Genomic DNA, 24855 nt, shown 5'->3' with positions numbered 1-24855 from the left:
CTTATGACTACAACTGTGAATTCTGCTGGCAGACCAGTGGCAGCCACACTTGTCTTGCAGCCAGTATGCTGTGCACACCAAGCTGGTCCCTGGATATGAGCAGTGGCCCTTTTTCATGGGAAAACAAACTTGCACCCCCGTGTCCTGATGTCAGTTTGGAGGAGGCATTTGGCACTCCAAGGGCAGCCAGTGTCCTAATTTGTAGCATCTTGGGTCTGAGAGAAGTCCTGCACCATTCACAATTTTTAGAGGCAAGAGACCAGGCCTTAGCCAGGGCCCGGGCCCCTGGGCAAGGCACAGGATCATGAACTCAAACATTTGCCCATTTCCATGGGAAAAAACTCATCCCTCCAGTTCTTGATGTCCGTTTTGTGGAGGCATTTGGCACTCCAAAGCAAACCAGTTTGTGGCAGCTTGGGTCTGGGAGAAATTCTGCACTGTTCATAATATTAACAGCCAGAACCCCAGTCTCAGCCCCAGGTCTCTAGACATGAACTCTGCCCCTTTTCCATGGGAAAACAAACTCACATCCCCAGTGTCCTGATGTCAGTTTGGAGGAGGCATTTGGTGCTCCATGGGCATCCAGAGTCCTAAGTGGTGGCAGCTTTGTAATATATGAATACAATGTAATTTGTGTAAGAATTATACAGAAGTGTAGAATAAGCAAGTTTGTAGGAGCAAAATAATAAAGCTCAAAACGGACCACGGACAGTAAGGACACAGATTGCTCGATTACATCATTGTAACATCCAACAAAAGCAGGACAGCCCAAATTAACAACTTAATAGACCTAGTTGTAGCAGAGATGGCTCTGTCTAGGGAGGCACCCAAGCCATGAGGGCCCGATAAGCACCCTTGATTGAAGATAATCAACACATCAAGAAAAATACATCTGAATGCCCGTTTCCAGTAAACCAAAATCTGCAAGTTACATCTCAATTCAATCTTCCTGTAAACCTGAACTTGCCTTCATCAAAATTCATCATCTTCCAGGATATCGTTTTGTCCAGCCCAACGCGGTGAAAGAAAACTACATGAATATGCTGAACGACAAGAGAAGACAAAGACCTCCGCTCCGGGCAAGGAAAAACTGCATAAAAACTGGACTAACTAAAGCGGTTTGTGAACACTTGGGGATTCGGAGCAATAGAGTTCAAATCATTTTGTGTTCACCCATCCCTGAAGCCGGGCTCGGTGCTGTTCCTTAGTGGTTGTGACTATTGAGGACCGTATTTCGATCGCAAAATAAATATATCTTATTTTAATCATATTTAATTCGGCTTGATCACGTTTTTATCTATAACAGCTTGGTGTGGAGTTTTGTGGAGGCATCTGGCACTCCAAGGCAAACCAGGGTCATAATTTGTGGCAGCTTGGGTGTGGGAGAAATCCTGTGCCCTTAAGAATTTTAGGAGGTAGAAACCCTGGCCAAGGCCCAGGCTCCTGGACACAAACGTGGACTCTTTTCCATGGGAAACAGAACTCACCAGCCTGGTTTCCTGATGCCAGTTCGGAGGAGGCATTTGGCACTCCTAAGGCAGCCAGGGTCCTTATTGGAGGCAGCTTTGGTGTGGGAGAAATCCTATGCTGTTCGAAATTTTGGCCGGCAGAAGCCCAATCTTGCCTACAGGTGCCTGGAAACTAATGGTGGCCCTTTTCACTGTAAAACAAAATTAATCCCCCCTATTTACTGAAGGCAATTTGGAGGAGGCATTTGCCACCCAAAGGCCAGGGTTCTAAGTGGAGGCATCTTTGTTGCAGGAGAAATCCTGTGCCATTCAGAATTTTAGCAGGTACAAGTCCACTCCCAGCTACAAGCCAGTGGACCCGAGCGGTGGCCCTTTTCCATGGCAAACCAAACTTACCCCCCCAGTTTCCTGATGTCAGTTTGGAGGAGGCATTTGGCACTCCAAGGACAGGCAGAGTTCAAAGTTGTGGCAGTTTGGGTCTGGGAGAAATCCTGCGCCTTTAGTAATTTTAGCATGCAGAAGCCCATTTCTAGCCACAGGCCTGTGGACACGAGTGGTGCCCTTTTTCCTGTGAAAAAAACTCACCACCCTGGTTTCCTGATATCAGTTTGGAGGAGGCATTTGGCACTCCAAAGGCAGCCAGGGTTCCAAGTGGTGCTGAAACAGAAGGAAATTTAAAATTAAAATTAAAGCATTAAGGGTAAAAATACAGAAGGATGCTTTGACTAGAAGGGTGGCTGACAAGATTCTATGAATGTTTAACATTCCCTTTTTTTGCAAGAGCAAGAGGACAGAGAAAGGGTAAAAGTTAAGATAGAGGGCCAAGAATGCATAAACAGGGTGGAAGAGATAGGCCCCTTCCAGATAAGGGGGATTCCTCAGACCCCTAAGCCAGTGAAAACTGGTATCAAGGTCTGGAAAGCGACCAAAGGCTAATAAGCATATGCAAAGAAGGTGAGGTGAAAAGTTCAACTGAGAGGGAACTATTTACTTCATTCCAAAGACCCTCAGATGACCACCAGAGCAACCAACAAGGAGCAGTGTGCAGTCACAAAGAGGCATGGAGCTAATTTTGATACAAAGCAAGGACAGGCAGGGTTAGGAAATGAGTATGTATTAGGTGTATTGTGCAGCCCTAGTTTGTAGAGAATAACAAGAGAGGTGCAGATTGCCAAAGGGGTGCACAATGTTGGAGGATCTGTCCCCCATGCACCTCAGTGCTGAATAAATTGTTCATACGTACTTTGCAACTTTTATGAGATGTTGAGTTTTTCTGAGCTTAAATATTGGCGAGTCAGACAGGAGATCTTTGCCTGGCTGCGGGAGCACCGCTGGGGCAGACCCCCTGAGGCCCACCCCAGGATTTTTTCCTGGAGGGACTCCAAACCTTGGCTTGCTATTGCAGATAAAACAGTATGTATTAAATATCAATAACAGGGCTGCTGGTAAGTCGTAGAGACTTCTGACGCACAGTGCAGTCCCGGTGGCCAAGGGGGTCAGAGACAGAGGGAGAGGGATCGACCCCCCGGCAGATAGCACGGTGTTGGGGGTTGGGGTTTGTTCCCATACTGTTCCACCTCTTTTAGAGATTTTTTCCCATTATTATGCTAAGGAGGCTTCCCGGTTTACACCTAAGCTTTTCATGGCTCAAGACAAAGGGATGGGGCTGGGGCTGTCTCCTGGGCTTTTCTCTCACCTGCGGGGTCTGAGGGAAGTCAGGACTCCTCGTTTCCAGCCCGTGTCGTCGGAATGCCAGGGAAGACAGGCTCTCTGCTGTCGGACACAGCCCTTCATCTGCTCCACATCCAGCCTCCTACCTCTGAGACCACAGCTGACCACCAGGACTCAAACGATGAGCGGGGAGCTGTTCCTCCACCCTGCTCCCACCTGAGACACAACGCGGCTGCTGCTGACTCCCCCAACCCCCGCCTCCTGTCTGCTCGCTGCAGCGGCGTGGGCTCTGTCCTGCCTTTCACCACCGGAACCGGACACGGGCAGAGTGTCTGCGGCTGAAAAAATGACTGGAACTGAGTTATGTGTTCTGTTTTATTGTTAATTTTCATAGCTGCTGTTGTTGTTGACCTCGAAGCGGTCAGGATCAGTGTGGGGCAAGTATGGACGGAGGAATGTTGTGCTTGAACGTGGAGTGGTTAGTGTCTAACTGTGGCTAGACCTGGAAAAACAGAAGGAATCCCTCTCCCTTAATGATTTAGAATGGATCCTTGGCAGTTCGTAAATCCAGTGATTTATTGGATAGAAAGAGGAAACAATAAGGTTTATTTGGAAGGAATTTATAGAACTTCAGCAGGAAGGTTGGTAGCTTTGGATTGGGAACAGCTTGAGCCAAGAGAGAAGTGGAAGAGATTGATTTTGCAGGCATTACCAGGCTTTTGGGGCTTCTAGAGGTTGGAACTCCTTGTGGTTACTTTTACAGTGTGGAACTTCTGAAAAACATTAGTATTGCTCCTCTGAGAAACTGCAAGGTCTATGCCCTCAATATAAATCAAAGTATCCCAATCAAGCTAATTTTGAACCTAAGATTGTTTTGAACCTAAAGTTTGTTTGTGGAAAATCACATTTAATACCTGCAACTTGGGCATGCCTGTGGGAGGAAGATTGGGAAAGAACTGTGAGAAATTGTGAAGAGAGATTTAGGTGGAAACAGGACAGGACAAGAAGGAGGAGATAACAGGAACTGGACAAAGTAAAGAGATTTCTAAAGCCAGTCTGCTAGGCTGTATTGCACATTGGAAAGTTGTTGCTGGGCATAGGGGTAAAGAAAACAAGAGATCTTTGGTTTTGCAAGGGATGGTGGCCGGTATATAAATAGGACAATGGAGCGAAGTCGCCACCTAGTGGAACTTTGGATTATAACACACTATTAGAGCTCATGCTATTTCTTAGGAGGGAAGTGGACAGAGATATCATATGTAATATGTTTTTCTCCCTTCAAAATCACCCTGAATGTCAGAGGGACTATGGGATCAAGGCTCCATCTAACTCTCTGGTATTTGCCCTAGAGAAGGAGGGTAAGACTAAGAAAGGAAAGCTTAAGTGGTGTTGTTCAGCATCTAGTATAGGGCAAAGATGTACAAAATCTAATAATGTTTACCAGACTGTGACCCAGGAACAAGATCTGGTGGACGATTTGCTCAAGCTTCCCCACATAAAGCAGGAAAGGGATGAGGATGTAGGCTCAGAGGCAGCATCAGTCCCAGTCCATTCATCCCCTCCAACGACACACCAGACTAGACAGCACACACACATATTATAGACACCTCTGCGAGAGGCAGTGGGACCAGAGGAAGGAATGGTGTTGGCTAAAGTTCCCTTCTCCACAATCAACTTGAAGGCATGGGAAAAGGTTGCTAAAAATTATCACAGCAATCCAGTTAACACTGCTAAACTTCTGCAATATATAATAATACAATCCATATTGGAGCAATAGGCAATGATTATTGGATTCACTGACCGAGAAAGTAAAGTAATTAATTATAAAAATGGCAGGGGATCTGGCAGAAGATTATTATCCAATAACTGGATGTGAAAGATTATTTTCCACTCCAAAATCCATAGTGGGACCCAAACAGATCAGCAGAATCGAGAAAGCTGGAAAGCTATCAGGAGTGGATCACAAAGGGAATGGAAAAAGCCATTCCAAAACTATAAATTGGTCAGCTTTATATGCAATCAAGCAGGGGCCCTCTGAGTTGCCATCCAAATTCCGCGACGGATTAAGAGATGCAATGTGCTGCCACATATCACTGGACCCTGGGTCTGAAGGAGGGATACAGCAGCTAGTCAATTTATTTCTGGGGCAATCTATAGGTGACATAAGATGTAAATTTCAAAAGATATGGGGGGCAGAGGGAAGGAATTAAAGATTCTGCTGGACGAGGCGTGGAGACTCTTTAGTAACCAGGAAGAAGGATATAAACAAGGAATGAGGAAGTTTGTAGTTGTCGTAAGTGAGAGGAGAGAGGAAGACGCAGACAAGGACTACCTAGACAAGGCCTGCCCCAATTGGTCAGACACCAGCATGTGATCTGTAAGAAATATGGTCAGTGGAAAAATCAATGCCTAGAACAACAACAGGGTGGCCCTCAGGAAAAGGGAGACAGGGAAAAGAGAAAAGTGATTGCACGTGTGAAGGAAGACTCAGGATGACTGGTAGATCTTACCCTCGGAGATCCAGTGGTTATAAAATCGAAGCTGGGGGAAAAAGGGAAAGAAGTGGAATATCTGGCTCACATGGGGGCAACATATTCAGCTCTGAATAAGACTTTGGCACTTGTGGGGAAGGATTATGTTACAGTAATAGGAGCAACCTGAAAAAGCATATTTTTGCAAATCATTAAAGTATAGGCTTGGAAAGCAATGGAGCATTCATAAATTTCTATATCTGCCCAGTTGCCTGAGACATCTTTTAGGGAGAGATTTCTTAGAACAATTACAAGTAGCCATTAAATTTAGAAATGGTGGAGGTAAATGATGATGAGTATTTACAGGCGTTAAATTTAATGTTAACAGCCATTCAAATGGAGGAAGAAATTAGTGAGGAAATAATGAATCAAGTATTTCCTGGAGTGTGGACTTCTAATGCACCAGGGACAGCAAAAAAATGTCCTTCCTATAGTAATTAAACTTAAGGAAGGAAAACAATCAGTTAGAATTTAACAGTATCCTTGAAAAAGGAAGGTAGGGAAGTAATTATTCTGATAGTTGAAAACTTTTTGCAATTAGGATTGTTAAAAGAGTGCCCATCTGAGTTCAACATTCCCATCGTACTGGTCCTGATGGGTCATATTGGATAGTACAGGATCTAAGGGCTGTTAACAAAATAACTGAAGGTCTCAATACTGTGGTAGCAAATCCATACACTTGCTAGCATTCCTAACACCAGAGTAACTTGGTTTACCAAGTTTTAGACTTGAAAGATGTCTTCTTTTGCCTCCCTCTCCATGAAGATAGCCAGAAACTTTTTGCATTTGAATGGAAAAACCCTCAAAGTGGGTGCAGACCCCAGCTCTCATGGACAGTGTTGCCTCAGGGATTTAAGAACTCTCCTACCCTCTTTGGGGAGCAACTTATCAAAGATCTGGAATCCTGGGAGGCTCCCCCAGAAGAAGGAAAGCTACTGAAGTACGTGGACAATCTCTTCACAGCCACCCAGACAAAAGAGGCATGCATAGCCTGGACAGTAAGCCTCCTAAACTTTCTAGGACTTTGGGGATACAGGGAATCAAAGAAAAAGGCCCAAGTAGTGAAGCGAAAGGTAATCTATCTGGGTTATGAAATTAGTGTGAGACAATGGACTCTCAGGAAAGATAGAAAGGAAGCAATCTGCCAAACCCCAAAACCTCAGACAGTAAAGGAACTGTGCACATTCTTAGGAATGACAGGGTGGTGCTGATTATGGATTTATAACTACGGCGTATTTGTGAAACCTCTGTACATGCTCATTGCAAATGGGAACAGAGACCTCCAGTGGACAAAAGAGGCCACACGTGCCTTTCGCCAGCTGAAGAATGCTCTAATGTCAGCTCCAGCTTTCGGACTCCCAGATGTGAGTAAACCATTCTTTATGATTTCCTATGAGAAGCAGGGAATTGCCCTGGGGATATTGGCCCAGGATCTGGGGCCATATCAGAGAGCAGTTGCTTACTTTTCCAAGCACGAGATGCAACAGCCGAGAGATGGCTGGCATGCCTCAGAGCCATTGCAGCAGAGGTACTGAATATTCAAGAGGCATGCAAATTCGCTTTGAGCCAGAAAATTACTGTATTGGTGTCTCACACAGTGTCTGCAGTCCTGGAAGTAAAGGGTGGCACTGGTCGTCCCCAGAAAAGTTCCTAAAATACCAAGCCATCATGGTAGAACAAGACAATGTAGAGATATTTATAACTTACATAATCAACCCAGCTTCTTTTCTTAGTAGAAATCAAGAGGAGCCAGTACACCATGACTGCCTGATGACTATCGAAGCCTCCTACTCCAGCTGCCCGGATCTGAAGGACATCCCTTTGGATGACACAGAAACTGGTTTCCTGATGGAAACAGCTATCTAGTCATCGATGCAAAGCGATATGCTGGGTATGCAGTTACCACCCACAAAGAGGTAATAAAATCCAGACCCTTGTCAATAGATAATCTGCACAAAAAGCTGAGATAATCACTCTAACCAGTGCCCTGGAGATCACAAAGAGAAAGAAAATACACATTTATATAGATTCAAGATATGTACACAAGAGAGCCATCTGGAAAGGGGACTGTTAAACTTACAAGGAAAAAACATTAAACATGAGCAAGAAATATTGTGGCTACTGGAAGCAGTTCAGCTAACTAAGCAGGTAGCAATTACGCACCTTAAGGCACACCAGAAGGTGAGCTCAAAATTAGAGGAAGGAAATGAGCTGGCAGACAGAGAGGCAAAAGAAGCAGCGAAAGCTGAGATCATGCTTGAGGGAGCCTTAATTCCAGATGGGTAGATCCTCCTTGAAGGTAAGCCAGTATATATGAGAAAGCATAGAAAACTTGTTAAGGATCAAGGAGGAACCAAGAAGGATGGGCTGTTACTTGCAGAAGGGACAATGGTCATCCCTTCTCATCTGTTATGGTCATTAGTAAGGGAAAAGCACCAGCAAACACACTGGGGAGTAGATGCCCTGTATAACTACCTAACTGGAAGGATTACTGCCAGAAATTTATATTCTACTGTGATTCAGGTAACCCGGCAGTGTGACATTTGCCTCCGGACCAAACCAAATAACCCCAAACCAAAACTTGGTCAAATTGGAAAAGGCCATGGGCCTGGACAACAGTGGCAAATCGTCTTTTCAGAACTCGCAAGAAAAGGGGGGTATTGATATTTGCTGGTGTTAACAGACACCTTTTCAGGGTGGCCAGAGGCTTTTCCCACCAGAACTGCCAAAGCCCAGGAGGTAACCAAGGTATTGTTACAAGAGATAATATCACACTTTGGAGTTCCAGCCATAGTATCTTCAGATAGAGGGCCACATTATGTTACAGAAATAATACAACAAATCAGTCATTACCTGGGCATTGACTGGGAGCTCCATACCCCATATCGTCCTCAGTCAGGTGGCCAAGGAGAGAAAATGAATCATTTAATTAAGCAGCAAATTTTGAGGCTAGGACAAGAAACCAAGTTACTCTGGCCTCAATCTCTCCCACTGGCATTGATGCAGATTCAAATCAAGTCTATAGCCAAAGAAAAACTAATTCCCTTTGAAATGCTTTATGGGAGACCATATGGAGTGCAAAAGGGATTGTCTACTCAAGTGGGGGAAGAGAGGCTGGCTGCCTTAAGTAAGCAACTCAGAGAAATTGAGAAACGTAACTGGAACTCGGGGCAGAGGGCTGGATGGACCAGTGCATGACATACAGGCTGGAGATTATGTGTATATTAAGTCTCTTACAGAAAAAAACTTTGGAGCCACAGTGAGAAGGACCATTCCAGGTGCTCTTCACCACCTTCACTGCAGTTAAGATCAAGGAACGGAGTGCCTGAATTCACCACTCTCGAGTGAAAAAGGCTCCAAAAGCCCCTTGGAAAGTAACACTGGGTGACAATTAACTGAAATTAAAACTTACTCTAGCAAAATGAGTACATTGTGATCAGGAATATTCAGTAATTTAGCTTGCAGAAATCTAGTCAATAGAATTGTTTTATTTGTTTTGCTTGTAATCATAAGTGTAATCCAAGAATTGGAAAGTACCTCTGGCCAGAATAACGCTTAATGGCCTTGGTTTCATTCGGTACACTGGATCCATGGGAAAACATTCTGATATAAAAGATTTAAACTTATCAACTGTGGTCATGCACGAAAATCAGGTATACGAAAGGCAAGAGTGGCAAAAACAAAGGCTGTGGTCCCTTCAAGGGACTATAGGGAAAGCAATCAGAGTAGGATGCTGGATGATTAATGGGACTAACTATGAGAAAGCAAATCAAATTAGTGTTTCAACTTCTCCTACAGCCAAGCACTGGGAAGTTTAAAATTACCTAAGTAAATTAGATTGTTGTTATAATTTTACATTAGTACAAACTGTAGATGTGATTTACCTTTGGAGCCATGATACTATTGGGCTTACGTTCAAATTTAAAATGAATGTCATAACTATTACAACAATGGAATCAACTGTAACCCAAGCCAAGATCATGCCACCTAAGATTGAACTTAAAATTTATGAAGTTGGCCCTTATGGAATAAGGAATATGGGCCAACAACAACTGCTATTTAACCCAGAGTGGTCTCTCAAGCGTGTTGAATCACTAATACAAACTAACATCTCTGAAATTCAGCCAGCCTGCTCCTCTTTCCTAAAGACATCCTTTGAGGGTTGGGCAACATGGTTACAAAAGCAAGTACACTTTAGAGGCAGAATGTGAAGAGATTTAACTGGAATATTAGGAACAGGATTGGGAGTCTTAAATGGAATAGATTCAGAAATATTAATTAATAAGTTAGCCACTGCAATAAGTGATTTGACAAAGCTAAAACAGCCCCTACAATCCTCTTTATTAACACTAGGAACATAGCCAATGGCAGATTTCTAAAGTATTACTAAGACGGGAAGAAGCTGAAGACCAAGACCGTGAGTTATTAATAAAGGCACTTAATATGGCCTAGGACAATGTGTCATCAGCCCTCAGCTGCATACGGCACAATTCTGGATGCAATCAACAGTTGCTTTAGTAATATGGGAAGGAAGTAAAGGTGCTTTTCCAATTAAAATTTGAAAAATTGTCTGGGACAATGCAAACAATTTAGAAAGAAAACTTCAATCCTGGTGGACTCTGGTAAATTTTACCTATGACCCTACCATTGAAATGGCTTTTGTGCTTACTGTATGTAATGCCACGATTTACACTATTCACCCTATTATTGCATTAGGATTAAATCACGAGACAGTAGTGCTCTACCCCTCGGAGCACAGAGCATGGGCCCAGATGATGAGTGGGAAATGGCAAACTGTAAATTTAGAATCTTGTGCTACCCAGGAACAACAAGTGTTTATCTGTGAGAGTAACACAATGGATGCACAAGATATATGTCTGGACACTGAGCAAAGCATTTGTCACTTTGAGATTTATCCAGTTACAAGTCAAGAGACTGTGCTTGTGTATATTGGCCTGGGCTGTGTATGTTTAAGAGCTGCTTGTGCTTCTGTAGAAATAGATAATAACAATGTAGTCTTATCCACTAAGAATCATTCTAATCTTTGTATTTGTAGTTTTGTTAAAGGAGTCGGATGTGACTTTTCATACTTGGCATCAGTTACATCCCACCAGTTGATAAGATCTAACTACACAATGTATCATTAATTATCATCTACACCCATTGGAATGAACCTTATATTAGTAAAGCTAATGAAACACCATGACTTGACAAAGATCCTGAAAGAGATTCAGGAAAATGGGCAAAAGAGTCTGGTTACTGTCTATCATGATATAAAAGATATAAGCAAAGTGTTACAAAGAGTAAAACAGGTCGCAAATCTTCACTGGTGGGATGCACTCTTTGGATAGTCACCAACTGCAACTGGGATTTTGAACATGCTTTGCCACCCTATTATTGTCATACTGACATTAGTAGGTGTAAGTATGGTGCTATCCATTGTAATACTTGTTTGGAATTGAAGGATGCTAAAGCAGATAGCAGCACTGACTTCCCTAGCAGCAGTATATGGTAATGCAATGAGGGATACACAACTAGAGGGGCAAGCTGCGAAGTTAGACTGGAAAAAGGAAAGGTATTGATATTAAGTAAAAGAATTTGCTAATTTTCTAGAAAAGTGGGGACTGAAATAGAGAAATTGAGAATTAAGCATCAAGCATTAAGAAATGCTTTGACTAAAAGGGGGACTGACAAAAGTGTATTGTTTGCTGTAATTTATGGTGCTTAAAAGAACAGGAGGAGAGCAAGGCTACAAGGTGGGGTCAAGGGCTAGAATGCACAAACAGGGTGGAAGGACAAAGACACCACAGGATAAGGGGGTCCTCAGACCCCTGAGACCGGGAAAAATGGTACCAAAGTCCGGGAAATGACCAAAGGACTAAAGAGAGAGCATTTGCAAGGAGGCAAGGTGAAAAGTTCAAACTGGGAGGAAGACTCTTTATATTATCCCAAAGACTCTCGGACAACCACCAGAGCAACCTAAAAGGAACAATGCGCAGTCGCAAAGAGGTGTGAATGAAGCAGTGAATAGGCAATGAATGCGTATTAGGTGTATTGTGTATTCCTAGTTTGTAGAGAATAAAAGGAGAGGCACATATCGCCAAAGGTGTTCGTGTTTTTGGAGGAGCTATCCCCCACACACCTCAGTGCTGAATAAATACATACCTACTCTTATTTTTGTGGGTTATAGTGTGTTTTTCCATGTTTCAGTCTCCCAGCCCATTCAGAACCCACAATGTTCCCCAGACCTCCCCTCAGATGCCCTGAAGCTCCTCCCCATCTCCAAAGAAGTAGAGCCAGTTTTCTCCCAGTCCCTCAAAACCTCCCAACCACCCTTCCCCAAATTCTTGCAGCACCTCCAACTCCTGAGCCCCTGTTGGTCCTGTAGAAACCCAAAACCTTCCCTAAACCCCTCCAGAGCCCCCCTCAGGGCTCCTCCTGACCTCCAATGATGTAGAGCTACCAACCCCAGATCGCCAAATCTGCCCCATTCCGAATTTCCCCCAACTCCCCCAAACTCCACCCCCCACCCCAGGTCCTGTAGCCCCCCCGCCAAATGACCCTAGGATTCACTCAGGATCCCCCGAACCCCCTCCCCATCTCCAAAAACATAGAGCCACTCATCCACCACTGCAGCAAGTTTGCAGATTTGTTCGAATCAAGGGACTTTTACAGGAGTCCTCTGCCTCCTTTATGGATATGAACCTTTATTGATATGAATTTTACGCTCTGGGGAATGGGGGTGGGGGGTGTTGGAGCTCCTCTGCCTGGGGAGGGGAGAGAATAAACCAATACAAACCAATCCAGACTGGGGCAGTTGGGGAAAATTCAGTCACGAGGGGGAGCTGGGAGTGAGGCAGGGGAGGGGCAGAAATAATTGGTGAGGGGAGGGTGGGGAGAAGTTCCCACTTTGGCCAAACCTCCCTCAGAGATTGACAATGGTGGGGTGGCTCCTGCCAAAACCATGGGTAGGGAAAGGTGCCCTCACAGATTGTCTGGGCAGGTACTCAGAATAACCCAAATAAAGCCTGAAAACCTCCTCAAAATTTCAATTAAACTGATAAAAATGGAATAGATTGGAATAAGTATGAAATATTTAAGGCCATATTTTAGTTACATTTAAGCAATGGAGGGTTGAAAAGGTGGATTGTGCACTAAAACGTGGCAAAACCAGGAAAACCCCAAAACTCCTTTAAAAATCCCTCAAAATTAGGTAAAATTGAGCAGAAGAATAATAAAGATGAATAAATATTAATCAGCTAAAGCCATAGTTAACAAATAATTAAAAACTGAGGATGTGTAAAATGGGGCATAGGGTGCTAAAATGCCTCAAGAAAGCACCAAAAACTCCAGGCCCCACGTTCCCCTCATGCCTGGGCTGGCTGTCCCACAGCTCAAGTAGAAGAGTCCTCTAGTAGCTCAGGGGAGCAGCAGCCCTCCTGCTGATGCATAGCCCATAGAGAAAGAGGTCAGTAGCCCAAATTGGGTGCTTTGGAAATCAGAGTTGGGCTCCTAAACGCTGTTGGAACTCTCTGTAATAGAGCTGTGGTGGCTAAGGATGTGGGACGTGGGAAGGGTTTGCCTGTCATGAACTGGACTTGTTGACCATCTGAGCTCTGTTCAGGGGCAGTCAGGGAGCCTGTTCTTTTCCCCGCCCCAAGGGCAGAGTGTCGGTGAGGTTGGAGTTGGAGGCTGTGTCTGCCCCGACAGCCGGTACTGTGGGGCTGCGGATGCTGCTGCCAGTGTGGGCTTGTCTGAGCTGGGCCTTGTGCCTCTTCCAGGTGTCCCTGCTGGACTCACAGCTGGCCTGGGACTGACAGCACTGGCAGAACTACACTGAGAGCTGCTCAAGGACCAGGCAGGAGCTGTCAGACCTTCACCAGGAGCTCTCCTGCTCCTTTGCAGCTCTCCTCAAAGAGCCCAAAGCTGCTCTTGTGGAAAAAGAGACTTGACGCTGCATTGGTCTCTGAACCTTAATTTGGCAGTGACATCCTTGGGCCATCAGTCTCTGCAGAAACAGGTCCTGGAGAAGGCAGGTGCACCTCTTCTCTTCCACGGAGGATTTGTGCCCTGCTCAGAAGCCAGTTCCTGTCACCTGGGCACTGAAATCCTCCCTAGGACACAAAAGAATGCTATTTAAGATGAGGGCAAAAAATTAACTGCCAAAGCTTTTCCAAGCAGATCCATTCAGTTCTTGAAGTCTCTTCCTAGTGACGAATCTTTGATGTAATCTCCAAAACTTTTCTTCTGCCTAGAGCACCTAGTGCTACATTGCCAGAGAGCAGAGAAAAAAATGCACTCATGGCTGTGTCAGGATTCTTAATCTATTTTATGAGCCTTAAACACTGCAGTTCTTGGCATTTCTCTGTAGGAATTTCAAAAGCCCCTGAAACACCATTTTCCTCCTCATGTGACTGTTCTAAACACAAAGCTTTATTTTCTATGAATATTTGTAAGCACCAAAAACTGGTTTAGGCTTTTTCTTACATCTCCCCTGTGTCAGAGTAAAAAGAGGATTTCCTGTGACCCAGGAACTAAGCGCATCTCTAAAGAGCATGCATGTCTTGAGAATGCTGAGCCTTAAAACTGATGCTGTCTGGACCAGCAACTTAGAACTCATATTATGAGCCAGGTCTCTGCCCAGCTGCCCAGCATGGCTGTAGGGACACGGGGGAGGCAGGGCAGGTGCCGGGGCCAGCAGGGAGCCAGGCTGTGGGGAGAGCCAGGGAGGGCCAGTCCAACAGCCCCTGGAATGCTGGGCTTTGGGCCATGGCAACATGGAATGTTAGAATGCTGGGGGTTGGATCCAGGCAACAATCAACAGCTCCTGGCTCATTGGGGTTTGGACCCTGGAGCTGTCAACAGCTCGTGATCATTTGGGCTTGGACCTTGCAAAGGCCAACGGCATCTTGCTTGTGTGCTATTGACCCTGCAAAGGCCAACGACCTGTGGAGATTGGGGTTTAGACCCTGCAAAATCCAACGGCCTTTGGACACTGGGGTTTGGTCACTGTTCATGCCAAAGGGCCAGATGGAGACCCAGCAGGTGAGCGAAAAAGCCACTGCTCTCCTTTTGCCAGGCCCAGCAGGGGCCTGGCTGTGCCTGCACTGTGACTCAGGGAATTGGTTCCCTTTTGGAATAGCAAGGGATTAACAGTTGGCTGTTCCAGAGCTGGCAGCAGCTTTGGTGCTTGCAGTGGGAACAGGTCTGGGAGGGAATGGGGGGCTTCTGGCCATCTCAGAGCACAGCCACATCTCCTGCTCCATCCTTGTCCCACTGGAGGCTGTGGGCACAAACAAGGGAGCAGCTTTTCATTGCCTTCCCTTCAGCCCAATTTAGAGTGCAGCCTCAGTGCTTCCCAGAGGCAAAAATGGGTTTCTCCCAGACTTCTCTGAGATGATCTCCAGGGGCCCAGAGGAGGCCACAGGGATAATAAGAAGATGCTCCAAGGGCTGGAGCACCTGCGCCAAGGGAAAAGGATGCAAGAGTTGGGATTGTCCAGCCTGGAAAAGGTTCCAGGGTGACCTTAGAGCCCCTTCCAATGCATGAAGGGGCTGCAAGAGAGCTGGAGAGGGACTTAAGCCAGGGACCTGCAGGGACAGGACAAGGAACAATGGCTTCCTACTGAGACAAGGCAGGGATGGATGGGATATTGGGAGGGAATTCTGCCCTGTGAGGGTGCTGAGGCCCTGGCACAGGTTGCCCAGAGAAGCTGTGGCTGTTCTGGATCCCTGGGAGTGTTCTAGGCCAAGCTGAACTGGGCTCTGGGCAATTCCCCTTCTGATATTCTTAGAAGTGATGACACACCTTCCAGCATGTTCGTTTGTGCTGCTGTCAAATTACTGGGCTGGAAATATTCCCAAGGAGAGAGGGAAGAGCTCAGCTGGAATTGCTGTGCCCTGGGACAGGCTGGGAAGCACTTAGAGGTGGCTGCCTCAGGGCCAGCCATGCAGTCTGAGTGTGCTCTGCCCTGTGCTCTTCCAGGGAGCTCGAGGCCTTTCTCACTGGGGACATTCCTCCAGAGCCCTTAAGATGAGTAAACTGTGCTGAGTTGGCTGGGATTTTGAAACTGGTTCTCCATGGAGGGAAACTGGTTCTTGTGGGATCAGAAGAGGCATCTCAGTGGTATTTTGGAATAGGAACAGAATACCTGACTACAGCTGGATGTGGGCTTTCAGGTGCTGTTAGACGACACTGACAGTATGGCCAATTCCATCATCTGCACTAACAGTCCTGGGAACATCTTCTCAACTCTGACACCCACTAATGAACAGCATCCCTTTGAACGGGTTCAGCAAGCCACAGAGAATTGTGGGAGCTTGCAGCAACATTTTGAGCAAATGGCAGAGAAATGCCAGAGGCTCAGAAGCATAGAGGCTCTATGCCAGCAAAACATAGACCATCTGCTAGAAAAAATCAGAAGGTGAGCCTTTCCTCCTCCTCCTGCTGTGTTCAAGAGGCAATCTGCTTCCAGGCCTGGGAATTCAGAGGGGTTCTGGGAGAAGAAATCCCCTGCCCTACCATGCATAGGCCTGAGTGTGGCTCTTGAGCATCATCCTGTCTGGGTTTTTCATGTGACTCTCAAGGCTGTCTGGGAGATGCAGAAACATATTGGAAGAGAAGACTCCTTCTTCTCACCATGCTGCTTCCCTGAATTTTGTTCTTTGCATGCCCCTGCCCAGCCACTGCTCCTCTGTGAAGGAAGGCCAAATCCTGCCTTCCTTTGCCTTTGCCTCTGGAGGATTTCCTTGGGAGGGAAAGAGCAAGGTCTCCATTCTGGAGTGCTGAAAATGGGATTGGTGACCCTTCAGGCATTCAGGCCTCTTCGTTCTTCTGACTGAGCCTTGTCTCTGCAGGGACTGTGCAAATATGGAGAAGTCCAGGGAAATGCTACAGCAATGCATAGGAATCCCGGAGCCAGAAGCCTTGTGTCTGCGTCAGATGAACACCAAGCAGAGGAAGGAAGCATCAGCCCAGGCAAAAAAGGCAGAGCAGAAGGACAGGATGGAGGTTGGTTTTGGAAATGAGACTGGTTTCCAGTCGAAAACTTGTCTTGTGCCTTCCTGTATAGTGGAGGACTTGGCTGCACTCGAGGGAGAAGACCCATCAGTGCAGAGTGAGCTGGAAGTCAAGATGCAGACATTGAAGGAATTGCAGCTTCAGAGGGATCTGCTGGAGCAAGAGAGGGATGATGTTACCATGGCTCTGGACACCTTATTCTTAGGCAGCACCTGTGGGAGTGGGAGTTGTGCCAGCCAGATCAGCCCAGATGCTGATAGAAGACAGGGACACACGCTGCTGTGCATACCTGGTTCAAGATGGCCCATGCATTTATTAGCCAGGGATAGACGTGTTCAGCAAGGCTGTATATGCTTCTGCTAAATTTGTTTATTTGGGCAGCCTCAGAGCCCTGAAAACAGAGATTGGAGCTGGAGGAGGGTCTGGAGCATGTCCTGTTCTGAGTGGTTGGACTCAATGCTTGGGAAGGTCTTTCCCAACAGAAATGATTCCATGAGTCTGTGATTCTTGCACCTGCTGAGCCTCCTTTTAAATTCCCTGACAAGAATTTAAATGTTTAAATTTCTGTCTGCTTTCTGCAGTGCAGAAAGCCAGTGCTGTTATCTTTTCAGGTTGGGGGTTGTGGGAGGGATGAAGCTACACATTTTTAAGCGAAGAGCTTGCCTGGAACTTGAAGAATTTTCCTCTCCTCCTCAGGCAAGTGAGCATGAAAGGCACCATGCAGAGATGCTGCAGCAATGGGAAAAAGAGAAGGCAGAGAGAGAGCAAGAGCACAAGAAGGTGCTGTTTGAGATGAGGCAGAAAGTTGCCACCCTGCAGACCCAACAAGAAGCAGAACAAACCAGATTTGAAAATGCCAAGCAAGAGGTAATGATTGTGAAAGGAGAACTGGTGTGATTTTTTGCAAGGCTGGAGCTGTGGGAGGTGGCAGGATATGGGGCTGTGTGGAGTATGCCCTCCATGTCTTCTACATTGAATTTGGTGTGGTGAAAATGTGAACGGGACTGTCTTTGGAACCAGGAATGAGCCCTCTCGTAGGAAGCCAGGCAGAAACATCAGCTTTCAGCTGAGATTTGTGTGCTGCTCTTGTGCTCTGTTTTTCTAAGATGTACCTCAGAGTACCTTCACTGTTCTCTTCCCGCTTCCCTTTTAGTGTGTACTGGCATGTGTTCATAGCTAAAGTGAGTTTATAGGACTGTTCTTTTGTAAGCATGGGGAGGGCACAGCGGGAATGCTGACATAAAACAGAACAATCTTTTTAAAGCCTCATGTGGAGTATTTCTGAACAGTAACCCAGAGATGTCTTCTGGGCTGTGTTCTAAGTCACTTCCTGGGAAGCTGTGGCTCCCCCTGGGCAGAGAGTGGCCCAGGGGAGCAGCAGCCAAGTGCTCTGAGAGCGCATGAGCCCATCAGTCTATGCCTCTTGCCACACAGATATTGCAGGACAAGTGTGAAGCCCTCTGCTCTTTCTTTCTGTGCAGGTGCTGCTGGAAGAGCAGAATGAGAGGAGTGCTTTATCAGAGGCACTGCTCCAGACTCAGGGAGAGCTCAGCCGAGCCTGCCAGCAGGTCCAGCAGCTCAGGCAGGAGGTGAAAGAGCAGCAAGAGAAGGGGCAGGTAGGTCTGAGTAGGCGGGAACAGAGTGCAGGGCGGTGACAAGGGCACAAAAGGCAGCTCCTGGGACTGAGGAGGCAAGGGCTGCTTCAGGCCCTGGGAGCACAGAGCCTGACAAGCTCTGGAGCTCAGCCCCAGGAAGGAGGGCTTGCAGAAGAAGCAGAGCTGTCTAGAGAAGCCAAAAGAAGGAATGGGATTTTGAGGCAGCAAGTGGAAAAAGCTGAGCCTGAGGGCAGGTCCCAGGAAGTTGCCCTGCATTTTGTTGCCAGACCATCAAGGCAGAGCTGCAAGCTGAGCTGCAGGAAGCTCACAGTGAATTCCAGGCAGCACAGAGGAGGCACAAGGAAGAGCTACAAGGCATCAAGGAGGAAATGAATCTCCTTCTTGAGCAGAGGGAGGCTCTACAAAAGCAGGTGAGCAAAACAGCAGTGGCACCACAGTGATCCAGGGAGGGATCTGTGGCCTTCTTGCTTGGCAGAGCAGCAGCTGATGGGATGATCCCTGGGGCTGCTTGTGTTAGCAGAGTTGTCCCAGATGGAGTTGGTGCCTGTGCCAGGCACTGAGCAATGTGGGGACACAGACGTGGCTATGGCAGGCTGGGCAGGGCACTTCCACCGCAGCCAGTTCAAGCAGTGTTCGGAGCTGCAGCCTCATGGGTGTCAATTGCCTCCCTTTTCCTCTTTTCTCCACATTTGTATCCATTGGACTCCTTGGTTCTGCACCTTCTGTTTCCTGTGTGTTTTTTTTCCTGAAGTCCTTTCTCCTTCGTTGCTCTCCCTTACTGCTCACTGTGGTGCCTCAGGAGCAGCCCTGTCCCTGAGGCTCTGCGCATCCGTCTTCCAGATCCGGGCCCTGCAGGACACAGTGCTGGAGATGGAGTCAGCCCAGGCAACTCAAAAGAAGGAGCTGCTGCAAGAGCTGGAGGAGTTGCGGGCAGGAGAACAGTGCTTGAAGGCCTCTGTGCATTTGCTGGAGACTGAAGTGTCCCAGCTGCGTGTGAGGTTCCAGAGGTCTGAGCACAAAGCTCTTGCCTTGGCCAGACAGTGTAACTCCTCAGAGCTGGAGCTGAGGAAGGCAAAGGCTGAGATGGACAAACTCAGAGCCCACAACCAGGAGCTGCAGATGAAGTTGGCAGAAAGTGAGCAAGGTTCAACTTCTCTCCCACCCATTGCCCTATCCTTGTCTTGCCAGATGGCACACAGAGGAAAAGGGGCCAGAGATGGCAGAGGGAAATAACATCCAGCAGGAGATTCATCCATTGTAGTGCCAGTGAAAGGCTTTTCTCAAGAAAGATGCTGTGGCTGACAGTGCCATCTGGCTGTGCTAAGGTACCTTTCAGGTGCCTTTCAAGTGTGCTAAGGAGCTGTAGGTGGATGCCTCAGCTCAATTCCCCCAAACTCCAGGCTCTGCCAGAGCCTCCAGGCTATTGACCCCTCTGGAGCAGGGCTGCACAGGAATCCCTGCTCCTTTGTCTCTCTCTTGGACTGCTCATTTTACACAAGCCCAAGAGCAAACACACTTTCCTATTCCTCTGAACCTTGCCCCTTTCATTCCTGCTTTTCTCTCTGCTGGCAAGTTTCCTTCATTTCTGTCAGCTTTGGAGCCCTTGTGAGCTTAGGACCTGGCTAACACAGGCAAGCAGAGAAGGTAGTGCTGTTGTCTCTGCATGATACACATCAGTATGCCTTTGCTTTGCTTTTCCCCTTCTCCTCCTTCCCTGCTGCAGATTGGTGGAAGGAACAACTCAAGCACACCTCTCGAGAAATTGCCCTGCAGAAAGAGGCCACTGAAAGGCAGGAAGAGGCTGAGACTCTTCGTCAGGAAGTGGCATCTCTGCAGAGGAAATTGGAGAGCCTGGAAAAGGAAAGGAAGGATGTTCTGGTGAGACTGGCAGATGTCACAAAGGGCCATTTCCTATCTGTCATTGGACCTGGTGTTGATAGTTCTAAGGAGCACCTTTTTCCAGTTTAACTTTTCTAATTCAAATCTTCTGAATAAAAAGTAAAAGATGTTGTAATCATGTCAAAGGCACTTAGTGCTCAGGCTGCTGATTTTCCTCCATGATGGAGTTCTGTGCCCTAGAAGCTTTAGCTCTCAATGAGCACACTGTCTCTGTTGACATTGCATGGTTTGGGCAATTCCTTTTGTACTAAGCCATATTCAGATTTCTAAATATCTAGGCCTGGAAGGAGGGGTGAGAAGAGCAAGTTTGCTGTTAATAGAAAGGTGTTTGGCCTTAGCCATCTGAGAGCAGCCAGTGGAGAGAGAAGAGAAGAAAGCCAAGTGCTGATGCAGAGAAGGACATGTGCCTGCAAGGGGAGAACTCATCCTGAGTGGCAGCAGAGAATGACAGCCTGAACTGGCCACTGCTGCGCCAAGAGAGGGCAGTGGGACTCTCGGGATGGTGCCATGGAAACTCTACACAGGAGAGGTGGAAAACCACTGCTGTTTCCCCAACCACAGGAAATGAAATGCTGGGGGTGTTTGCTCTTCTCTTCCTCCCTGATGGAGAGCACATCCTCGTGGCACTGCCTAAATCCTGCTTAGCATGGACTTGAAATCCTGGCTGCAATTCTGGCAGCTCCTCCCCAAAGGAACACTGGAGTGAAGCTGCAAGAGGTTGAGGACGGAAGCTGGGACGGGCTGAGTGAGCTGAGAAAGATGCAGCATCAAGGGGGGCCCAGGAAAGGTCTGCAGTACCCTGAGAGACAGAGAAGGGCAGCCAGTTCAGATCTGGTATGAGAAGCAAACCAAGAGAGGGAATGAGTGACCCTTTTTCTCCCTGTTTTGCAGCATGAACGGGAAATGTACCAGCAGAAGATGAGAGATCTGGAAAAGAAGAATGAAATGCATGCAGCTGAGATGAGAAATCATAAGGAAAACAGTCAACAATTGGAAGTGGAGAGGGAAGGGATGCAGGAGGAGTTGGAGCATGGGGCTGCAGCTTTGAAGAAATGGATAGAGTATGCTCAAGTCCTGAGGGCTGCACTGAGCAAGAGTGAAATGGCCAAAGGGGCTTTGAAGAAAGATTTGGACATCCTAAAGGAAAAGACTTGTATCCAGGTATGCACTGGCATTGCCCTTCAGTCCACTGCAATATCCCTGAATTATTCCAATGATGTTTCCCATAAAGAATTGAGACTCTCTATCCCTGTCAGTCCAGGTCTGCCTGGGCAAAGCAGCCTGGATGCAGCAGGCAGCCTTGTCTACGTGCCTGGCTCCAGCCAGAGACCACTGACTGCCAGATTGTTTCCTGGCACACCCAGAATTACTGATACAGTTCTGGAACTTGCTGTTCAAACCAGCTCCAGGCCAAAAGTTGGGTATGGAAAGCTGCGTCTCCTCTGCCCACACAAGGGCAGCAAGATGTGGGGATTTGGATTTGGTGTGGGAAGGAATGGAGCAGGTGAGCAGATCAATGAACTAAACTGAGCAGAGTTTTGTACCGAAAAGGTTGAATAGCAGCTGCACTGCTGGTGCTTCGAGGATGCTTCCTGTGATGGAGATTGCTGAGCTTGTGGTGTTTGAAATAAGGGAATCATCACCTCTTTTTATCCCCAGCCAGCTTTTAAAGCACAAGTGGAGAAACTGTACTGTATGTCAGATACCAGCCTGGAATGTGAGCAACCAGGTGCATCACCAGAAAATGAGAACACAGAGTGGCCTGAATTGAGCACTGACCCCAGGGGGATTTACAAGGTAAAATGGGCTTTTGCTGCCTGTGCAGAGCCTCAGGCTCCTCTGGAACAGGGCACATTAGCCCAGGCAGCGCTTTGGAGTCCCCTGCTTGTTTCCTTGCCTCTGCCTGTCCCTGCTGTGGGCACAGCCTTTTGTTTGTTCTCTCTGTTGTGGCAGGCCATGGCTTTCACAAAGGCACCTTCACTCCACTGCCTCCCTCCCTGGCCCCATGTCCCCAGACACACACTGGCCTCTCCTGCACAGCTGCCAGTGAGAGCTTTTTGCCACAGTGTTGTCTGGTGTAATTCAGGGTGTCTGAGCAGAGATCTCCTTGCCTTGATGAACAGAGGTCCTTTTGCTCCATGATTCCTGAAAGGTTTCTGTGACCCTCTGTCCCATCCAATGTGCAGGTGGTGGCATCTGAAGGGAGAAGAATCAGAACATTTAGGAGAGTGTTCTACCCGGACTACTTTACATTGTCTCTCCGCGAGTCTGCCCAGCAAGATACGTCGACTTATAAAAGAGAAGAGTCCTCCAGTAGCTCAGGGGAGCCACAGCTCTCCTGCTGATGCACAGCCCGTGGAGAAAGGGGTCAGTAGCCCAAATTGGGTGCTGTGGAAATCAGAGGGCTCCTAAATGCTGTCAGAACTCTGTAATAGAGCTGTGGTGGCTGAGGAATGTACGTAGGAAGGGCTTTCATGCCATGAACTGGACTTGTTGACCATCTGAGCTCTGTTCAGGAGCAGTCTGGGAGCCTGTTCCTTTCCCCTCCCCAAGGGCAGAGTGTTAGTGAGGGCTGGAGCTGGAGGCTGTGTCTGCCCCGACAGCTGGTACTGTGGGGCTGCAGATGCTGCTGCCAGCGTGGGCGTGTCTGAGCTGGGCCTTGTGCCTCTTCCAGGTGTCCCTGCTGCACTCACAGCTGGCCTGGGACTGACAGGACAACCTGGAGACCTGCGCAGGGAGCAGGCTGGAGACACTCCCACTGAGTCACAAAGTGCAGAAGGGACCTCCTTGCTTCCTAAACTTCTCAGAGAGGAGCCAGGGAGCAGCTGGATATAGTCTTAGACTTAGTCAATAGTTGATGTTTATAGGATAGTGTAGGTGTAATTGAGCTTTTATACAGCTGTGTTCCATAGGATGAAGGATATATTTATAGACGAATAAAGAGTTTATTATGATCACAATTAAAGACCTTTATCAGAATTACTTACTACCCAGTATAGGGAATTGTAACTTCTGGGATAGTGCATTATATTTGAAACAACACTGAAGCAATTTATTCAAGCCAGTAAAATAAATTCTTAATGAAAGGTTGATGCTACCCACCCAAACCAATGACCATGGGCAAACATTACTCTCAGCTTCAAGGAGTGACCTTGAGGGGCATCCTCACTCCAGGGAGGAATCTGCAGAAGGGAAACACATGATGCCAAACACGTTGGTGAGGGCAGGAGAAGCCTGCCATGTGTGGAGCTTTTTCATTTGTCCTTAGGAAACTGCAGCCTGTTTTTTTCTCAGAGTCACAGAATCTCAGGCTGGGTGAGACTGGAGGTACCTCTGGAGGTCACTTTGCCCAGCCCCTTCTCCACCAGAGCCACCCAAAGCCAGCTGCCCAGGATGTGTCCACGCGGCTTTTGAGTCTCTGCAGTGATGGAGACTCCACCACCTCCCTCGGCACCTGCCCCAGTGCTTAGCCACCCTCCCAGTGCAGAAGTGTCTCCTGAGCTCGGAGGGCCCCTCCTGTGTGTCACTTTGTGCCCGTGGCCCCTGGGGCTGCTGCTGGTCCCATACCCTCTGCAGCCCCCCCCCGGGTGTTTATCCCCAGGGATGAGATGCCCTGAGCCTGCTCTGCTCCAGGCTGAGCACTCCCAGCTCTCTCAGCCTCTCCTTATGGCAGAGATGCTCCAGTCCTTCCATCACCTTCCTGGCCCTCTGCTGGACTCTGTCCAGTCTGTCCCTGTCTCCTGTGCTGGGCAGCCCAACTCTGGACCCAGCATTCCAAGGCTGGCCTCACTGGTCTGGGACAGAGGGCAAGGATTCCCTCCCTCCACTGGCTGTGACACAGCTCCCAGTGCAGCCCAGGATACTGTTCTGCATTGCTGCAGGAGCACATTGCTGGCCCATGGGCATCTTGGTGTCCAGCAAGACCCTGCCAAATTTTCATTTTCTGCTTGCCCGCAGCAGATACTGGTGCCTGTTTGCTCCTTCCCAAGGACAGGACTCAGAACTTCTTGTTGAAATGCCACCCTTGTTGAACTGTCATACCTTTGGGTGGCAGCATTTTGGCAGATCAGCCACTCCTCCTGGTTTTGTGGGAGGGTACACTTTGCCCCATCACCCAGTTAATAACAAAGGTGTCAGAAAGGACTGGATTTAGCAATGTCCTCCAGGGCACACTTCTGGACTTCATGCCATTGATCACCAGGGATCCAAGAAGGCAGATTTTGTGCAAGGCGTTTTTGCTCGTATGTAGATATTCAGAAAAAATTGGCAGGATTTACTACAGGGATTTCTGTTCCTTATCTTACCTGGGACAAATGTAATGATCCATGCTCCCTTTCACTAGTGGCGGGTAAAGGAAAAGTGGTCCTGTTGTTGGTGACAATAGATGTTAGCTGCATAGGAACCATGCCAGTCTGGTGTGACCTACTGTGGGAAGGAGCACTCTGAGGGAGGTAAAAGCTTGAGTGTAGAGATCCTTCAAAGACTATTCTTCAAACCATAGAGGCCCCTGTTTTGTGAGGATCAGGAAGAATTCCTAGGCAAGGAATTCTAGGCAAGAAACTGTGCTTCTGTGAATTCCTTTACCTCCTAGGTAAATTTTTCCGTTAATGATGACAGATGAAAATTGAAACTATCCCAGTTGATAATTCA

The 24855-nt window shown here is 47.4% G+C and overlaps 1 protein-coding gene across 1 annotated transcript; it reads left to right on the top strand.

The window, feature by feature from the left end:
• Nucleotides 1-14511: 14511 nt before the first annotated feature.
• Nucleotides 14512-23163, top strand: LOC130256986 (trichohyalin-like). Its single transcript, XM_056499175.1, has 12 exons — nt 14512-14716; nt 15850-16094; nt 16528-16681; nt 17387-17557; nt 18172-18306; nt 18573-18716; nt 19147-19441; nt 20030-20184; nt 21097-21366; nt 21865-22002; nt 22392-22572; nt 22880-23163. The coding sequence occupies exons 1-11, from the start codon at nt 14687-14689 to the stop codon at nt 22548-22550; spliced, it is 1896 nt and encodes a 631-aa protein (XP_056355150.1). The 5' UTR covers nt 14512-14686; the 3' UTR covers nt 22551-22572; nt 22880-23163.
• Nucleotides 23164-24855: the final 1692 nt, after the last annotated feature.

Source organism: Oenanthe melanoleuca, chromosome 9 (genome assembly GCF_029582105.1).
Source record: "Oenanthe melanoleuca isolate GR-GAL-2019-014 chromosome 9, OMel1.0, whole genome shotgun sequence".
NCBI lineage: Eukaryota > Metazoa > Chordata > Aves > Passeriformes > Muscicapidae > Oenanthe > Oenanthe melanoleuca.
This window is presented reverse-complemented; position numbering and strand designations above follow the sequence as displayed.

Bases quoted from the DNA above. Each gene is read 5' to 3' on its own strand.
- LOC130256986 (XM_056499175.1), top strand. From the start codon at position 14,687: ATGCCAAAGGGCCAGATGGAGACCCAGCAG. The intron at 16,682-17,386 runs GTTGGTTTTGGA...TCTCCTCCTCAG, and splicing joins AGCAGAAGGACAGGATGGAG to GCAAGTGAGCATGAAAGGCA. The intron at 18,717-19,146 runs GTGAGCAAAACA...TCCGTCTTCCAG, and splicing joins GGGAGGCTCTACAAAAGCAG to ATCCGGGCCCTGCAGGACAC.